Raw genomic sequence first — 14413 nt, 5'->3', positions numbered from 1 at the left:
AAGAAAGAGGAAGTCAAAAGAAGCAAAATGTTAACACGAATAATTCACATTTGTAGGCATGTTTGAAATACTATCCATAATTGCAATTTGCTTAGTGTCTAGTCTGTTTTTTTTTTTAATTTTTTTATTCTTATGTTAATCCCCATACATTACATCATTAGTTTTAGATAAAGTGTTCCATGACTCATTGTTTATGCATAACACCCAGTGCTCCATGCAGAATGTGTCTAGTCTGGTTTTAACAAGGGAGAACATGCTGGGCATGAATGATAGAGAGAATCAGAGAAGGGATGGTAAAGTGAATCCTGACTCCTTTGTGGGTCGTGGACACCACCCTCCGCCCCAGCCACTGCTTCGTCAAGGGTACAGGAATTTGAACCTCAAGTCAGGAAAACTTTAAGGCGGGGGGGACCAGGACCCCCAGAGTCCAAATTAGAATCTTGGAAATTACTCTATGGACGTATTAGAAAAAGGTAATTAGATTTGGTCATCTCATTATGCATTTATGGAGACCCATAATGTGCTGAAAGGAGTAAATGTCATTTAAAAATGACTTGTGTTTCCCAACAGATGCTGAGAAGAATCAGTTCACTCTAGAAATTTTCTAGCTACCTCTCTATGCTCTTCTAATTCCAGTTAAATGGGATCAGGTTGGGGACGAAGGTCTGGGACGGAACTTCAGAAAGGAGCTTTCTCACCATTTTCTGTGCTCAGCTAATGGCAGAAATCGGTTGTTAAGGAATCATGTTGGCTTGACCTCTTAGGCTATGTGTCTGCATGTCTGGAACATCTCCTCTTTGACCATAAGTACTGGCTCAACTGCAGATTGGTGGAAGATACAGAGATCCAAGTGTCAGTGGATGAGAAACACCTGGAAACAATATACCTGGGACTCCTGATACAGGAAGGTGAGCATGGAGGAGTGGTGGGATGGGTTTTTATCTGGATATTTATTATCAGAGCCCCTGAAATAATTAGGATACAAAGGGAGGCAAAAAAAAAAAATTTCAAAGGTGAGAATATTCATAAATGACCCCATCTGTTACAATATTACTCCAAACATCTCTCTCAGTTCCACACTGATATCACATGAACAGCTATGTTTGTCAGTCTCACTGATTGTCTGATGTGAGAACCCCTTGGGGAGTTTTTAGAAGATGCCCATGCTAGGGCTCCATCGGGGCCAATTGAATCTCCAGCAATAGGGGCCAGGCTTTGGTATTTTTTGAAAGTTGCCCAGGCAATGCTAACGTGCATTCAAGAGTAAGAATCGCTTTTTAAAATACATGATATCATTTGATTGTGAAATAAAATTGCAAATCTTGCAAAACCTGCAAGATTTCCTGAGATGGAGGCAAACGGTTTTGGGGAACTTCTTGGAGCATAGGCCAATCTATTTACAAGGAAGGATCCGATCTGGGCTACAACCAACCAGCTAATGACCGATGACATCACCGGCACATTGAAAGAGCCAGATTTGCATAGAATATTTTGCAAAAGGATTCTGTTTATGGTCACGTTGCACAAATCACAATTGAAGGAAAGAATTTCATACTGTGCTACTCTAAAATCTAGTTGGAGAAATTATATTCACCCATATCAACTAAATTTATTCTTTGTTTTGGCCCTAAGATTAAGCAGAAGGTTGCAGTTGTAACCCAAGTTCTGTTAAATACATTTTTGTTAAGTTTTGTTTCATTTTTTTTTTCAAGGTGAAGTCCCAATTAAACCTTGTTCTCACAAACTACTCTGAGTTTATGGTGTCTAACTTAAGTGAATTCCCGCCCTGTGGGTTTTTTTCCCCTGGTCTAGTTTTTCTGGGATCACAAAGACTTTCTGTGGTGCCTCTCCCTTGGCCGCATCCTTTACTCCCAGGATGAAAAGTAGTTGGGCTTCTGGTTAGAAACGTTACACTGTGTGATAATCCCTTTCCACCTACTGCTACTCCTTGGAGGGGCTTTTCTTATTATCTACAGGCCACTTCTTCTGCAGAGCCATGAGCTCCGTGGCTCAGCCAGCTGAGAAGGAAGGGGAGTATTTGACGCTTTGCAAGAAGGAGTTAATCTCCGTGAAGATAGTTGAAGGCGAATCCGAGTGGGAGGGCGTGTCCTTGGTGACGGGTCAGCGGGGACTGGTGCCCCTGTCAGCTCTGGAACCTCTGCCGCTCCCTTTCCACCAGTGAGTAGCCAACTGCATCTTGGGCGTGGGTCCCAGAGCAGACTGAGGTCTGAACAGAACAGAGTAGATAGGCTTGCAAATATGGACATCTACAGTACTAGGGAGGGAACAAAATCTGGGTGTGTGCGTGTGTGTGTGTGTGTTTTGTCTTTTGTTATTTATTTATTTATTTATTTATTTATTTATTTATTTTTAAAGATTTCATCCATTTTTTTGACAGAGAGAGACACAGCGAGAGAGGGAACACAAGCAGGGGGAGTGGGAGAGGGAGAAGCAGGCTTCCTGCGGAGCAGGGAGCCCGATGTGGGGCTCGATCCCAGGACACTGGGATCATGACCTGAGCCGAAGGCAGATGCTTAACGACTGAGCCACCCAGGTGCCCCTATTTATTTATTTTTTTAACAGTCAAAATGTGGTGAAATCAGAGACAACTCAAAATTTCAGATGGACATTGTACCTAAGAGGAAACCTACTGCCTGGTCTTCAAATGCAGTGTTTCTCAATATGGGGACTGGGGACCATTTGTATCAGAATCACCTGGGATTTATTGCAAGTTCAGCTCGCCTGGCCATCCTCAGACTCTTTTGGGATTAGATTCAGGAATTTGCATTTTATATAAGCTCCCCTTGAATATAAGGGGATGTATTCCATACTTAAGTTTGAGAATCTGGGCCTGAAGGTTTTGTAAACTCAAACATCCGGAGTGCCAATACACATGATCCCAGGCTGTGGACCCTGTGGTTGGCTCTGGCAGAGAATCTGACAGTGAGAATTGGAAGAGAGCCTTTGTTAGTTATTTAACCGGCAAACTAATTCAGAGCCAGAAAACATCCTAGGCCTGCTGAACTCCTCTCCTTTTCACAGCGCCTGATACAAAGTAAGTTCTCAATAAATGTTTGCCATTGTTATAATAGGAGTACTAACCATGATACTTATGATCATTGCCATTGTTGTTATTTTAATGAACTATTCTGCTCGCTGCTGTCATTTTTTGAAATCGTGTTTGCAAACCCCATGTTTCCATTGGCAGATGGTTCCTAAAGAATTATCCAGGAAGCTGTGGCCTTTCCAGGAAGAGGGATTGGACAGGCTCCTATCAGATTGGTATGGCTGAGTTGAAGACAGTGTTGTCAGGAAGATAATACTGCCCTGCCTCCTAATTTTATCTGCAAGTTTGGAGTCAGTTGATGTGAATTCCTGCTTAGCCTCTGCTGCTGGCTGGACCTGGAGAAGCCAGTTGCTGTCTATAACATGGGTTTCTTCCTTTGAGAGGAGAGGTCTCAATCCAGGGCTGTTGGTACAAATGCTCACTGTGGCAGACAGAACACACAGATTCACGAGAGCCTGGGGGGAAGAGGTTAAGGAATGGTGGGGACCATGGGGATTTAATGATATATCATTAGGCCAGTGTGGGCCGCATGGGGCCTGCAGGTTGCCTGTTTTCAATCTCAGGTCAAAACGTTTTCAATTTCCCTTAAACTTCTGTGAAATTGTTCTTGAATTTAGGAAGAGTAAGAATGCCTGGCACATGATGGAAATACTCAGTAAATATTTGTTGAATAAATAAATGAAATATGTATATAATAGTATGTACTATGTAAACATGCATATATTTTAGGGAATCTCTGTGTGAATGTGTATGTTTGTGTGTATCCGTGCACATACATACATATACACATGTATCTACTGGAAATGAACTTTAATGTTTTCTAGTATCTAGAACATATATTCCTTTCATCTTCATCCTTAGAGCCCCTCCCACCACCAACAAGCCTAGCCCAAGTGCAGTTTTGTAAGCTGTGAGCCCAAATAACACTTTTTAAAAAAGAAATAGATGTAGGGGCCCCTGGGTGGCTCAGTCTGTTGAGCGTCCGACTCTTAGTTTTGGCTCTGGTCATGATCTCAGGGTCCTGAGATCGAGGCCTGTGTTGGGCTCTGTGCTCAGCTGGGAGCCTGCCTGAGATTCTCTCTCTCCCTCTGTCCCTCCCCCTGCTCACTCACTCTCTATCTCTCTAAAATAAATAGATTAATTAAAAAAAAAAAAGAAATGGAGGGAATTATGGAATGCAGACATTAAAGCTAATCAGTTAACTGACCATAAACAAGATTTTTGGCTATCTGAGGCAGTATAAGCATTCCTTGGAATTATGAACACAGGGCTGTGAAGTTCTCGGTTCAAATACTGGTTCCACACCTTAAAACCAGTGTGCCCTCGGCCAATTCATGAGCTCTCACTATGCTACAACTTTCTCATGAGTAAAATGTTACCACCGTAAAACTGACTTCGGATGCCATGAAAAATCAATTAAATGATGTCTGAAAATCACTCAGTACAGTTTTTTCACACTGCAAGTATTTAACACACTAAAGATCCTATTAGCCTACAAAGTGGTGGGAATTTCTGCTCTTGAGGACACAATCAATAGAAGCTTGATCGAAAACGTCAGGGGGAAAAAGCAAGCCAGTAGCTGTAGCAGAGAAGCTAAAGCAAACATGGAAACCAAGACACATAAAAGCCGTTCTCTCTAGCAAAGCAGTATTAGTGGAAAGAAGGGTTAACCAGCAGTTGGTTAACCGAGCTCCTTGGACAAATCACAGACCTTCTCTGTACTTCCACCTTTTAACCTATAAAAAGGGGAGTCTATTGGTTGCTCTACCTAACCTTAGGACTCTTGGAAAGATCTGAGAAAACAGGCTTACATGGACTTTGTAAACTGGACAGCACAGAGCTCATAAATATGTCATTACTAGATTTTAGCTGGGCGACTCATCAAGCTGAGCAATGACCATAGTCAGAAGGGGAGTCTTCCAAATCCCTCTGAGGCCGGAGCAGTTTTCTGTTTACCAGTAATGGGAGGCTAACATTTTCTGAAGGTTGATTAGGTAAGAGGCATGGTGCACTTAATCTCTTTGACTTTTCCTAATATCTATGAGACAAGTATTCTTACTATTCCCATTTTACAGTTGGGGAGACTGAGGGTCATAGCCAAAGGATCTGGAAGGAAATGGAGAGATCCCACAATGTTTCTCACCCGGGTCTGTGGATTTGTGCTAACCATGATGAAGTATTTACATGATAATGGCAAATCAGACACAGTAAGGCAATATAGTAAGCTTTCCAGTTTTCCATGAGTGAACTTTATTCAGTTTTAGGTATTCTGAGATGATCTTTCCTCTATTTGTTAAAACATCCTTTCTTTTGTAAAGTGATGGTGAAAGTGGATGGTAGTTCCTTTCTTTGAATGTCCTAGTTTGGCAAAATTAAAAGTCAGTTACCCTGTGTCATTCCTGCCAATTTCTTTTTTTTGGGGGGGGATGATGTTATTGGTCCTCGAAATTCTAAATTCTGGGGACCCTTCATTTCGTATTACACCAAGAGCAGTTTCTACCTTATTTGGTTGACGTGGATGTTATTTCTCCACAGGTCGAGGAAAATGTAAGGCCTGGAAGGAATATGAGAGAGAAGAAAAGGATGAGCTGAATTTTCACCGGGGAGAAAGCATCGAGATCATCGGCTTTGTCATACCTGGGCTTCAGTGGTTCATTGGGAAGTCAATGCGCTCAGGAGAAGTGGGCTTTGTTCCCACCAGGAGCATAGATCCTGAGTCGTATTCCCCAATGTGAGTATGGCGGAAGGGCCCTCTGGGATGTCCTGGAGTGGGCCACCTTCCCCGTCTCTCTGGGGTAGGCATCCTGCATGGGGATAGGAAACAGGATGAAGCCTGGGCCCAGAAAGTACCAGAGGGAACACAGAGTTGGCTGCTAGCACAGAGACACTGGGAAAATGTGGCCCCACGATTGTCCAAGGCCCTGCACACGCAGACTAGAATGTCTACCCTTGTGCAAAAGAGCCACCGAGGAGAGTGGATCACGGTCAGAAGCTCCCTTTAAGCCCTGCCCTTTGTAGGTGGAGGAGACAGAAGGTCATTTTCCCTACACAGAAATGTGGGAACTCAAGTGACTCTAAAGGAGGAAGAGCGATCACCGAGCCCCTAGAAGATTATGAAGTGAACGGGTGTTTATAAGCAGGAAAATGATGTCAGGAGAACTTTCATGAAATAGGCAATATTTGAGTTCAACTTTGTAGGATGTAAGATATTTCAACAGATGGAAATGGGGAAAAGCGATCACAGGTAGGAAAGTGAGGGGCTGTGTGAGGAATAACTAGTGTTGGTTGAGAGGCAGGTTACCAGGAAGGCATTGGTGCGGCAAAGGTCAGTGGGACTGTGACGTGGCAGAGAATGCCAACTCAGCCACTGAGTATCTCTGAGCAAGAGTGACGAACGATGAGACTGGAACCCTGGCTTTAAGTGAGACATGCAAGGACAGGGGAGAACCTGGAGGCAGGAGACCAGTGAGAAGACCAAGGCTGACACTTGGGAAGGGGTGGGGGAATGGGGAGAAGAGGACACAGCTGAGGACCAATCAACAGGAATTTAGAGATTCCAGGAGCTTCACAAATATGGATGCCCATGTTGTGCCTCCAGAGGTTCTATCTCATTGGTGTGGGTGGAGCCTGGCGGCCATGGTTACGAAAGCTCCCCAGGTGGGGCTAATGGGCAGCCAAGGTGGGAACCACTGCTCAAAGCACCCCCTCATTTACCGCAGGGGCAAGTGAGGATCCCAGGAGTGAAAGGGCTGAACCCAAGGCCTTGGATCTGGAACTCCAGAATCCTGACGTTAAATCTAGGGTTCTTTTTCCGCCATACAGTTCTGCAGCTGATGTCTGGTAAGAGGGGGAAAGAATAAAGAGACAGAGATTTGGTGAGGAAGAGCAATTTACAGAGCAGAGGAAGAAAGAATGTAGCAAAGGAGATAAAGGAACAAAGGAGCTGCATGAGAGGAAGGAAAGGAGTTGGGTGGGGGGGACAGTTAACACTGTTGCAGACTGCAGAGAGGTAAAGCAGGGCTGCCTGCTGAAAGGCCTTTGGGATTGGCCACTGGGAGGTCACTGGTCAGTGAGAGGTCAGTGGCAATTGGGAGGTACCTGGTCATCAGGAGGCAGAGTAGCTTAGTAATCAGACTTCTAGAGTCAGACTGCCTGAAAGGCATTTACGGCCATGGAAGCACGTTGTGTGTCTCCCTTAGCTGACCAGCTTAACGACTTTGGGCATGTTAACTGGTCTCTCTATGCCTCAGGTTTCTCATCTGTAAAATGCATACGGTATTAGTATTTGCCCATAGGACTGTCAGGAGTTGACATGAGCTAACACATGTAAAGCACTCAGAATGGTGTCTGGCACCATGTGTGTGTGTATGATCAATTTGCATTAACTCTTCCTATGGCTGTTCCTGCCGTGGGTGGTAATCTTTGAGAGGCAGTTTTAATTGGACATCGGGTGCAGGTGTCAGATTTCATAAACTATATTCGGACTTCTGTACCTCATACTGTGCCCCAAATCGCAACAACTTATACCGCTAAATTAATTTGATTATCATATTTTAGCCGGCTTAGTTGTAGGGGATACACTCTCGCCATGAAGAACACCACCCCTTGTATTGAAGTGGGGGCATGAGAACTTCTCCTTATTTCTACAGTGTCTTCTGTGGGACCCCATCACCAGAGACTGCACATTGCATAGGGAAGGGGAGAGTGAGCCAGGAGACGGGGAGAGGTGGAAGAAGGAGGGGAGAGAGGAACTGGCTCATTGCCTCCACCCAGCACTCTCTAGATCACGGACCTCCCCAAATACAGCAATGAGAGAAAAAGCCCACAAGCCACCTGGCCACAAGCACAGCCAGGGTGTGGAGTCCTGGGAATCATCCTGTGTGCTATGCAGGCGGTCTGGCCACTGGGTGTCACTCTTAGTCCGTGTTCACTTGGTATAAGGCTTCTGAAGAAGGTCCTGCATTTGCTGGTCTCCATCCTCTTCCCACAGGCTCCTTCCATGTGCTAGTTAGTATATTTCTCCTTAAAGTGTATTCATTGATTGATTGATTCATTCACTAATCATTCATTCATTTACTCATCCATCCATCCATTCATCCATCCATCCATCCATCCATCTGTATTTATTTAACCAAATCGGCAGTATATTGAGAGTGAAATTTCTCAGAAGTTGTTTTGTGAGTCAGATTTAGTCTGTGCCTCTGACACATGGGAAAGGGATCCCGTTTTTCCACGGCAGCAAAGTTGTGGGTTTCCTTTTATTTACAGCTCATATTTCAACACCAGCTAAAACTTGGGGCAGGCATTCTGTCTGATAGACATGGTATTTGTTTTGGCCAGAGTGCCTTTAGAGATTTAAGAGTTGCTGATGGTGACAGAATGCCACACCTTTCCTTTCCTTGGGTTTTATGCTTTTAAAAAGTATTTGATATGTGTGTATTTGTGTGTGTGTTGAGGGGAAAAATGTCTTTAGATATAACTGAAGACCCCCATTACTCCTTCCTTCTTTGATCCTGTGATCCTGATTCTTACCCCAGGGGCAGACTCTAGTTGAAGCTGATATGTATCTTCCTAGTCATCAATCTGACTGATACATTTTAGAAATGGGTATTTGTGAAAAAACACACAAGAGTTTTGCGTATTTAAAAATGTATATACATTTTTTTTTTCTGTAACTGGCCCCTTTTTTTCAGTTGATATGGTAAATTTAGGATTTATTCACATTGTGTTAGATATGGTTCATTTTAGTAAAGTGTTATTTAAAGGAAATTTATATATTTAAATGTGTAAATTAAAAAATAAGCAAGGTTGAAAAATTAATGCACTCAATACCAGGAAAAAGAACACTGGAGATAAGCCAGCATTTTATAGTATTAGAAATTTGAAAAATTCTGTTTCCTATATCCCTTTTTTTATTCTTCATGGTGTTTATCTCTGTCCTCTTGATAATTCCATTTCTTGTGGCATCTATTTTTGCTGATAAGAAGTTTGCTGTTAGTCTCATAGACATTTCTTTGCAGGTAGGCAGCTTTTTTTCTCATTTTTTTTTTAAGTTTTTCTTACTGATGATATATCTAGATGTGATATATTCTGTTACATATTTATCTCAAGGTGTCCACTGTGTATCTTTTAGTAGTTATTTTAGTGGAGATCTGTGAGTTTTAACTACTCTCAGTCTTTACTCCTTGTTTGTCTTAAATATACTTAAAAGATACTTGTGAATGATAATTTAGCTAAGTGTAGAATAACCTTCAAAGTGGAGGGGAAAATAACTATTAGTATAAAATTTCAAATCTGTTTTGCCAGGATTTTGTCCATTTCATTAATCCTTAGAGAAAAACAATTTTTCTTATGTTGACCATCTTTATTGTTTCATTGTTTTCTATTTCACTAATTTCATATTTATCTTTATTATTTTCTTCTACTTTGTTTTTATTTTGTTGAGTTATGCCCTTATCCTTTCTGTTTAACTCTTTCATCCTGTAAATTGAACTATCAAGTGATAGATTATTGAACCCCAAAAGAAGGATCAGGAGAAATAGAAAACACAAAGAGAAGGATAAGCCTAAAGAAATGGAAGTCATTTTGAAAATGATATTATTTTTATTTATTTTGCTTAGGATGTGGTATACTTCTTCAGTTTGAAGACTCATGTCTTTCTTCAGTTCTGGAAAATTCTCAGTCATTCTCCCTTTGAATATTTGCCTCTCTCTCATTCTTTTTAGTCTCTCTTCTGGAATTCCTAATAGAGGTATGTTGGACTTGCCATTCTAGCTTCAGTCTTGCCTAATCAGTTCTTTTATATTTTTCATCTTTTTGTCCCTCTAGGTGCATTCTGGGTGATTTCCTCCAAACAGTCTGAGTTTCACTAATTCTCTCCTCTGCTGTGACTCAACCTGCTGCTGAACTCACTCATGTAGTTCTAAGTGTCCATGCCTTTATCTTCATTTCTAGAATTTCTATTTTGCTATTTTCCACATATACTTATTTTTGCTCACCAGGTTCCATATTTTCCCTGTGGCTTCTAGTCAGTCTTTCATGTCATCATTTTAACCATGATTATTATAAGTTAATTTTTAGATTGTTGTTATTTCTAGTTCTTGTAGTGTTGATTTACCTATTTGTGCACCTGCTGGTATTCATTGTCAGTGGTTGCCTTTCTTGTGTTTGTAGTTTTGGTTATGTGAACGAATTTTCAACATTTTACTTTTTCTTATTTAAATTTTTGAAGAAGATTTATTTATTGAGAGAGAGAGTGCGTATGTGCAAGTGTGTGTGTGCACGTGTGAGGAGGGGCAGAGGGAGAGAAACTCAAGCAGATTCCCCACTGGGCGTGAGCCCGATTCAGGGCTCAGTTCCATGACCCATGAGATCATGACCTACCCGAAATCACGAGTTGGATGCTTAACCGACTGAGCCACCTGGCTGCCCCAAATTTTCAACAAAGACGCCCTGCCCTGACTTTCAAAGACAGTATTTGCATGAAGCCTCGACTGAAGAAAACATCCCAGTAGAGCAGTTCTGACCTTTGTTTTCCCTGGAAATTTAGGAACTTAGTGGTCCAGGGCTGGTTTTTTAATGTAAAGTTCTTTGATTGTACTTATACTGTACAGTGTAATTTGGAGCCCACACCTTCTAATGGTGTAAGTCCAGGTGTTTGATTTTTTTTTTCCGGGGACGCAGACAGATGGAAAATGTGTCGTTGGTAGGTGAGTTTTCCCATCTCCTCTTCACAGAAGCTGCAGTTCTTGCTGACGTCAGGCTGTAGGGAGCTCAGTTCAGCTTCCCTGCTTCACATAGACCCAAAGTCCCATGTCCTGTCCCTGGGTGGCATTACAGGGTGAGCCCCAGCTCTCAGGGCCAGGGTCCCAGCTGAGAACTGCAAACCCACCCCCCCCCCCCGCCCCCCTGGGCCATCTGCTGTTGTTTACCAACTCGGCTTTGGTTTCTCCTTTTGTTTCTGGCTCTCAGGCATTTCCCTTTCTTTCTTTCAAGTCAAAGAATGTATTAAAATATTTATCCTTGTCACATTTTATCTAGGATTTGTCTGTCTTTGTGGCTCCTGTGGAGCATCTCAGCCTGCCATATTTCTAGAAGTCTTACCATTCTAACCCCATTTCCATGCTAGGAACACCCTATTGTAATTTGTCAAGCTTCTTGGATTCTTTCTAAATACCTGGGACTCAGGACAATAGCAGATCAGCTGTGAGGAAATGGGCTACAGAGGTGGAAGATCAGTTTCTGTCTCAGCTTTACCACTTGCTGGCTGTGTCATTCTGAGCATGTCACTAAATGAAATAGTAAATTCAGGAATGCTTTGTAAAGTTTAAGCGTTCTGTGGAAATTTGAAATCATATAATGATTTTATATAATCATATGATGACTATAATGATTTCTTCTCTCAGATGAGCTTAGTTGTAGATTTCAACTAGATGCTCTTTTGAGGATGGCTGGTGCTGAGAGAATCTGGAAGTCAGGCCAGAGACATGTGGGCTCAATAACTGTCCTGGAAAGAGTCCTGGACCAGATGTCAGGACATAGCTCTTGTGCTGGTCTGTCACTAATTAGTGGTGTGACCTTGAGTAGTTCATATTAGTTCCTGGTTTCCTCATCACTGGCTTTACCTGAGTTATGAGGACAAAATGTAGGTGGCAGACCATGGGACTCCCATCCCCGCCCCCCCCTTAATTCTGCTTGAACTAGAGAAGCTTTTTTTTTTTTTTAACCACTTCCTAGTTACCAACTTTATTTTTCTGTGCCTCAGTTTCATTCTCTGTAAAAAGGAGTAAGAATAGTACCTGCCTCATTGGGTAATTGTGTAGATTAAGGAGATAAGGGTGTCTGATTCATAACACATTCCCCCACCCCAAGTATTAACTGTTATAACCTCTTGGGCTTCCAAGTTATTTTTGTTAAAAGATTGGTTTCTGAGGTTACTCTCCACCCCCCAACTTTATTTAGACCTGAAAGAGAGAGATCTTAAAAATTGTTCAGGTAGATTTTGGATTGAATGTTTTCTGAGGCACTTCTAGTTTTCACATTCTTTGATTATATGACAAATTGCTAGTAAGCAAATTAGTTTTAACAATGAGTTTATGCAGTACAGTGAGTATAAGGATCTCTATTATTTGCAGTCATTTCTTCCAGCCCCTGACTTCCTTCTGCCCACTTCCCCTCCCCTCTCTGAATGCCACATAGTGCTCTCGTTCTGTGCCATGGAATCAGATGTCAACAGTTGTGAAGGTTTCTTCTGACCATAGTCAAACTCTTTTCATTGCTTCTCTAGATTGTGTCACCTGTCCCTCCTGTTTTCTTGAAATAACCCGACAAAGAAACATCTTTTCATGGTCCCTTTTCAAACCTTAACCTTTGGGGCAGCCAATTTGTATTTCTCTATTAAAAATGGGCACCAGGTGGTCTCAAAGAAAGGGTAGGGGTCAAGTTAGGAGGGGCTTTGTTTTTCTCGGGAGATAGAGTTTTAACAGGAGGGGTGTTTTCATCCCCACTGTGACCCGTTCAGCAGCCATGTAGCTCGTTTCTTCATGAACGGGTGCTCAGAGCTCTTCCCCCTGGGCAGCAGAGATAAATAGATTGTACAACAGTGGGATGAGGAGTCTGGTTGCAGCTGCGGCAAGCACGTCGGAGGCTTCTCTCTGTCCTTCACTGTGTCCTGGGATGGAGAGAGAACGGTTGTGTCTGGAGCCTTGCACTGATCTGCGTCCATGTCTTTTGTCTCAATGCAGGAACAAGAGCTCCGCCTTTTTCAGTGATGAGGAAAGATGCTCTCTGTGGGTCCTGGGAAGTGACAGGAAAGCTGAGTGTGCCAGCTTCCTCCACACACTTGCTCATACTGACATAGCATCTGTCTACCGGCTTAGTGAGTGTTTGCGCCTCGGACCCCTTTGAAAGCTCAGCTCGGCGATAGCATGAGAGGCCCAGCCCTACTGAGCCTTCCATTCAAATCTTGGAGAAGAAAAACTCCTGAGTTGTGGCTGAGGTCGCTTCTTTTAGGGCTGAAGGAGGTCTAGGTCCCCGATGATAAAGGCAGGACCATAGAATATTACAGCTTCTAAGAGGTGATTTCTCCTCCCATTTTACAGCTAGGGAAACTGAGGCCCTGGTGAATTAGTGCCTTCCCCATTTTCTAGTCAGGACATTCCCTACTCCACCACACTGCCCCCAACACAAACTGACGCTGGACTGCCCCGGCAGCGGCGGGGCGGGGGGCGCGGTGTTGGCTTTGGGTGGGGGAGGGGCCTCCGTGCTGCCAGTTCTCATCAGTGTCTGAATGACGGAGCGAATGAATGCCACGCCTTTCTCCTACTTTGGAAGCACCCACTGCTCTGTGTCAGGAAGTACATTCACCTCGTGGTAGTGGTTTGAGGAAGGATTCGTGTTTCTCCCATCTCTTCAGCGATGGTGGTATTGTGTCCACCCCTGTGTGGCCAGATTGGATGGGGCACACTTCATGGGCACAGAAGAGAGATTCTGCAGAAGGAGCCTTCAGGCCTGCTCCCCGGAGCAGAGGTGGGCATCAGAGTCTCTCACCATGCACAAGAGGCATTTGAGAGGAGCACCTAGCCACGAACTTTCTTGCCACAAACAGACCACACCACCCACCAGGGTGAACCAGGAAGCTGAAGCTATGGGCACCACCTGGTGGGGGGACCTGAGGTCTGAAAATCCAGGACGACTTCAGGTGTGCCTTGGACAGGGGTGGGCCACAGGCTTGGATCTAAGGGGTCCGCTCACTGTGGATCCAATGGTAGGGAGAGATCTAGGAGCAGGTCCCAGGCAGCCCACTGCCTCCTATGTAAAGCCCAGGAGTGCAGCTCTGCTGGATGCAGGCCAGAGCCTCATGATGATGCAGGCATTACCCGACACCACGGCGGCCAGCAGAGGGGCGTCCTATTGGTAAATTCCAGCTTCCCCAAGGCCTCTGACGTGGGGAAGCAGTCCCCTCTGTGATTCTTCCTCCCAGAGGGAGCATCGTTTCATAACTCATGCACCATTTGCGTTCTCGGTGGCCCTGGCTAGGAGTGAGGATGGCATGTGCTCCCAATGTCAGCGAGGGCCAGGGCACAAGGGCAACTCCCTAGCTCTGCCACGTTAGGCGTGGGGCCTTCTGCCATTGCAGGTTACAGATCTCATGTAGCTACAGCGACTCTCACAGAGAGTCGTAGGCAGCGGCTTGACTTGGTGTGGGGCCCGCTGTCCTCAATGTCCACCAGAGAGCCCAGGGTGAGGGCACAGGCAGTTGGTGCCTCTCTGCTGGGAGGAGGTAGAATCTTATTTCCAGCAGCCCCTGTCCTGGGGGGCCGTGAATCTGGCCTTCACCTCCACAGT

The 14413-nt window shown here is 44.0% G+C and overlaps 1 protein-coding gene across 8 annotated transcripts in view; it reads left to right on the top strand.

Moving 5' to 3' along the window:
- The window catches only part of SH3TC2 (SH3 domain and tetratricopeptide repeats 2), a 77342-nt gene that overhangs the window by 17233 nt on the left and 45696 nt on the right, over positions 1-14413 (top strand). For 7 of the 8 annotated variants that reach the window (XM_081826144.1, XM_081826145.1, XM_081826143.1 and 4 more), the window contains exons 5-9: positions 765-908; positions 1977-2178; positions 3209-3282; positions 5603-5798; positions 12811-12944. In XM_081826144.1, the coding sequence (XP_081682270.1) occupies positions 765-908; positions 1977-2178; positions 3209-3282; positions 5603-5798; positions 12811-12944 (750 nt within the window). Of the gene's footprint in view, positions 1-764; positions 909-1976; positions 2179-3208; positions 3283-3326; positions 5288-5602; positions 5799-12810; positions 12945-14413 lie in introns of those variants that run through there. The other variant, XM_081826147.1, reaches the window with a different exon arrangement.

Source organism: Leptonychotes weddellii, chromosome 7, assembly GCF_054177405.1.
Source record: "Leptonychotes weddellii isolate Sample4059 chromosome 7, ASM5417740v2, whole genome shotgun sequence".
Taxonomy (NCBI): domain Eukaryota; kingdom Metazoa; phylum Chordata; class Mammalia; order Carnivora; family Phocidae; genus Leptonychotes; species Leptonychotes weddellii.
Note: the sequence above shows the minus strand (reverse complement) of the source record. Positions and strands in the feature narration are given on the sequence as shown.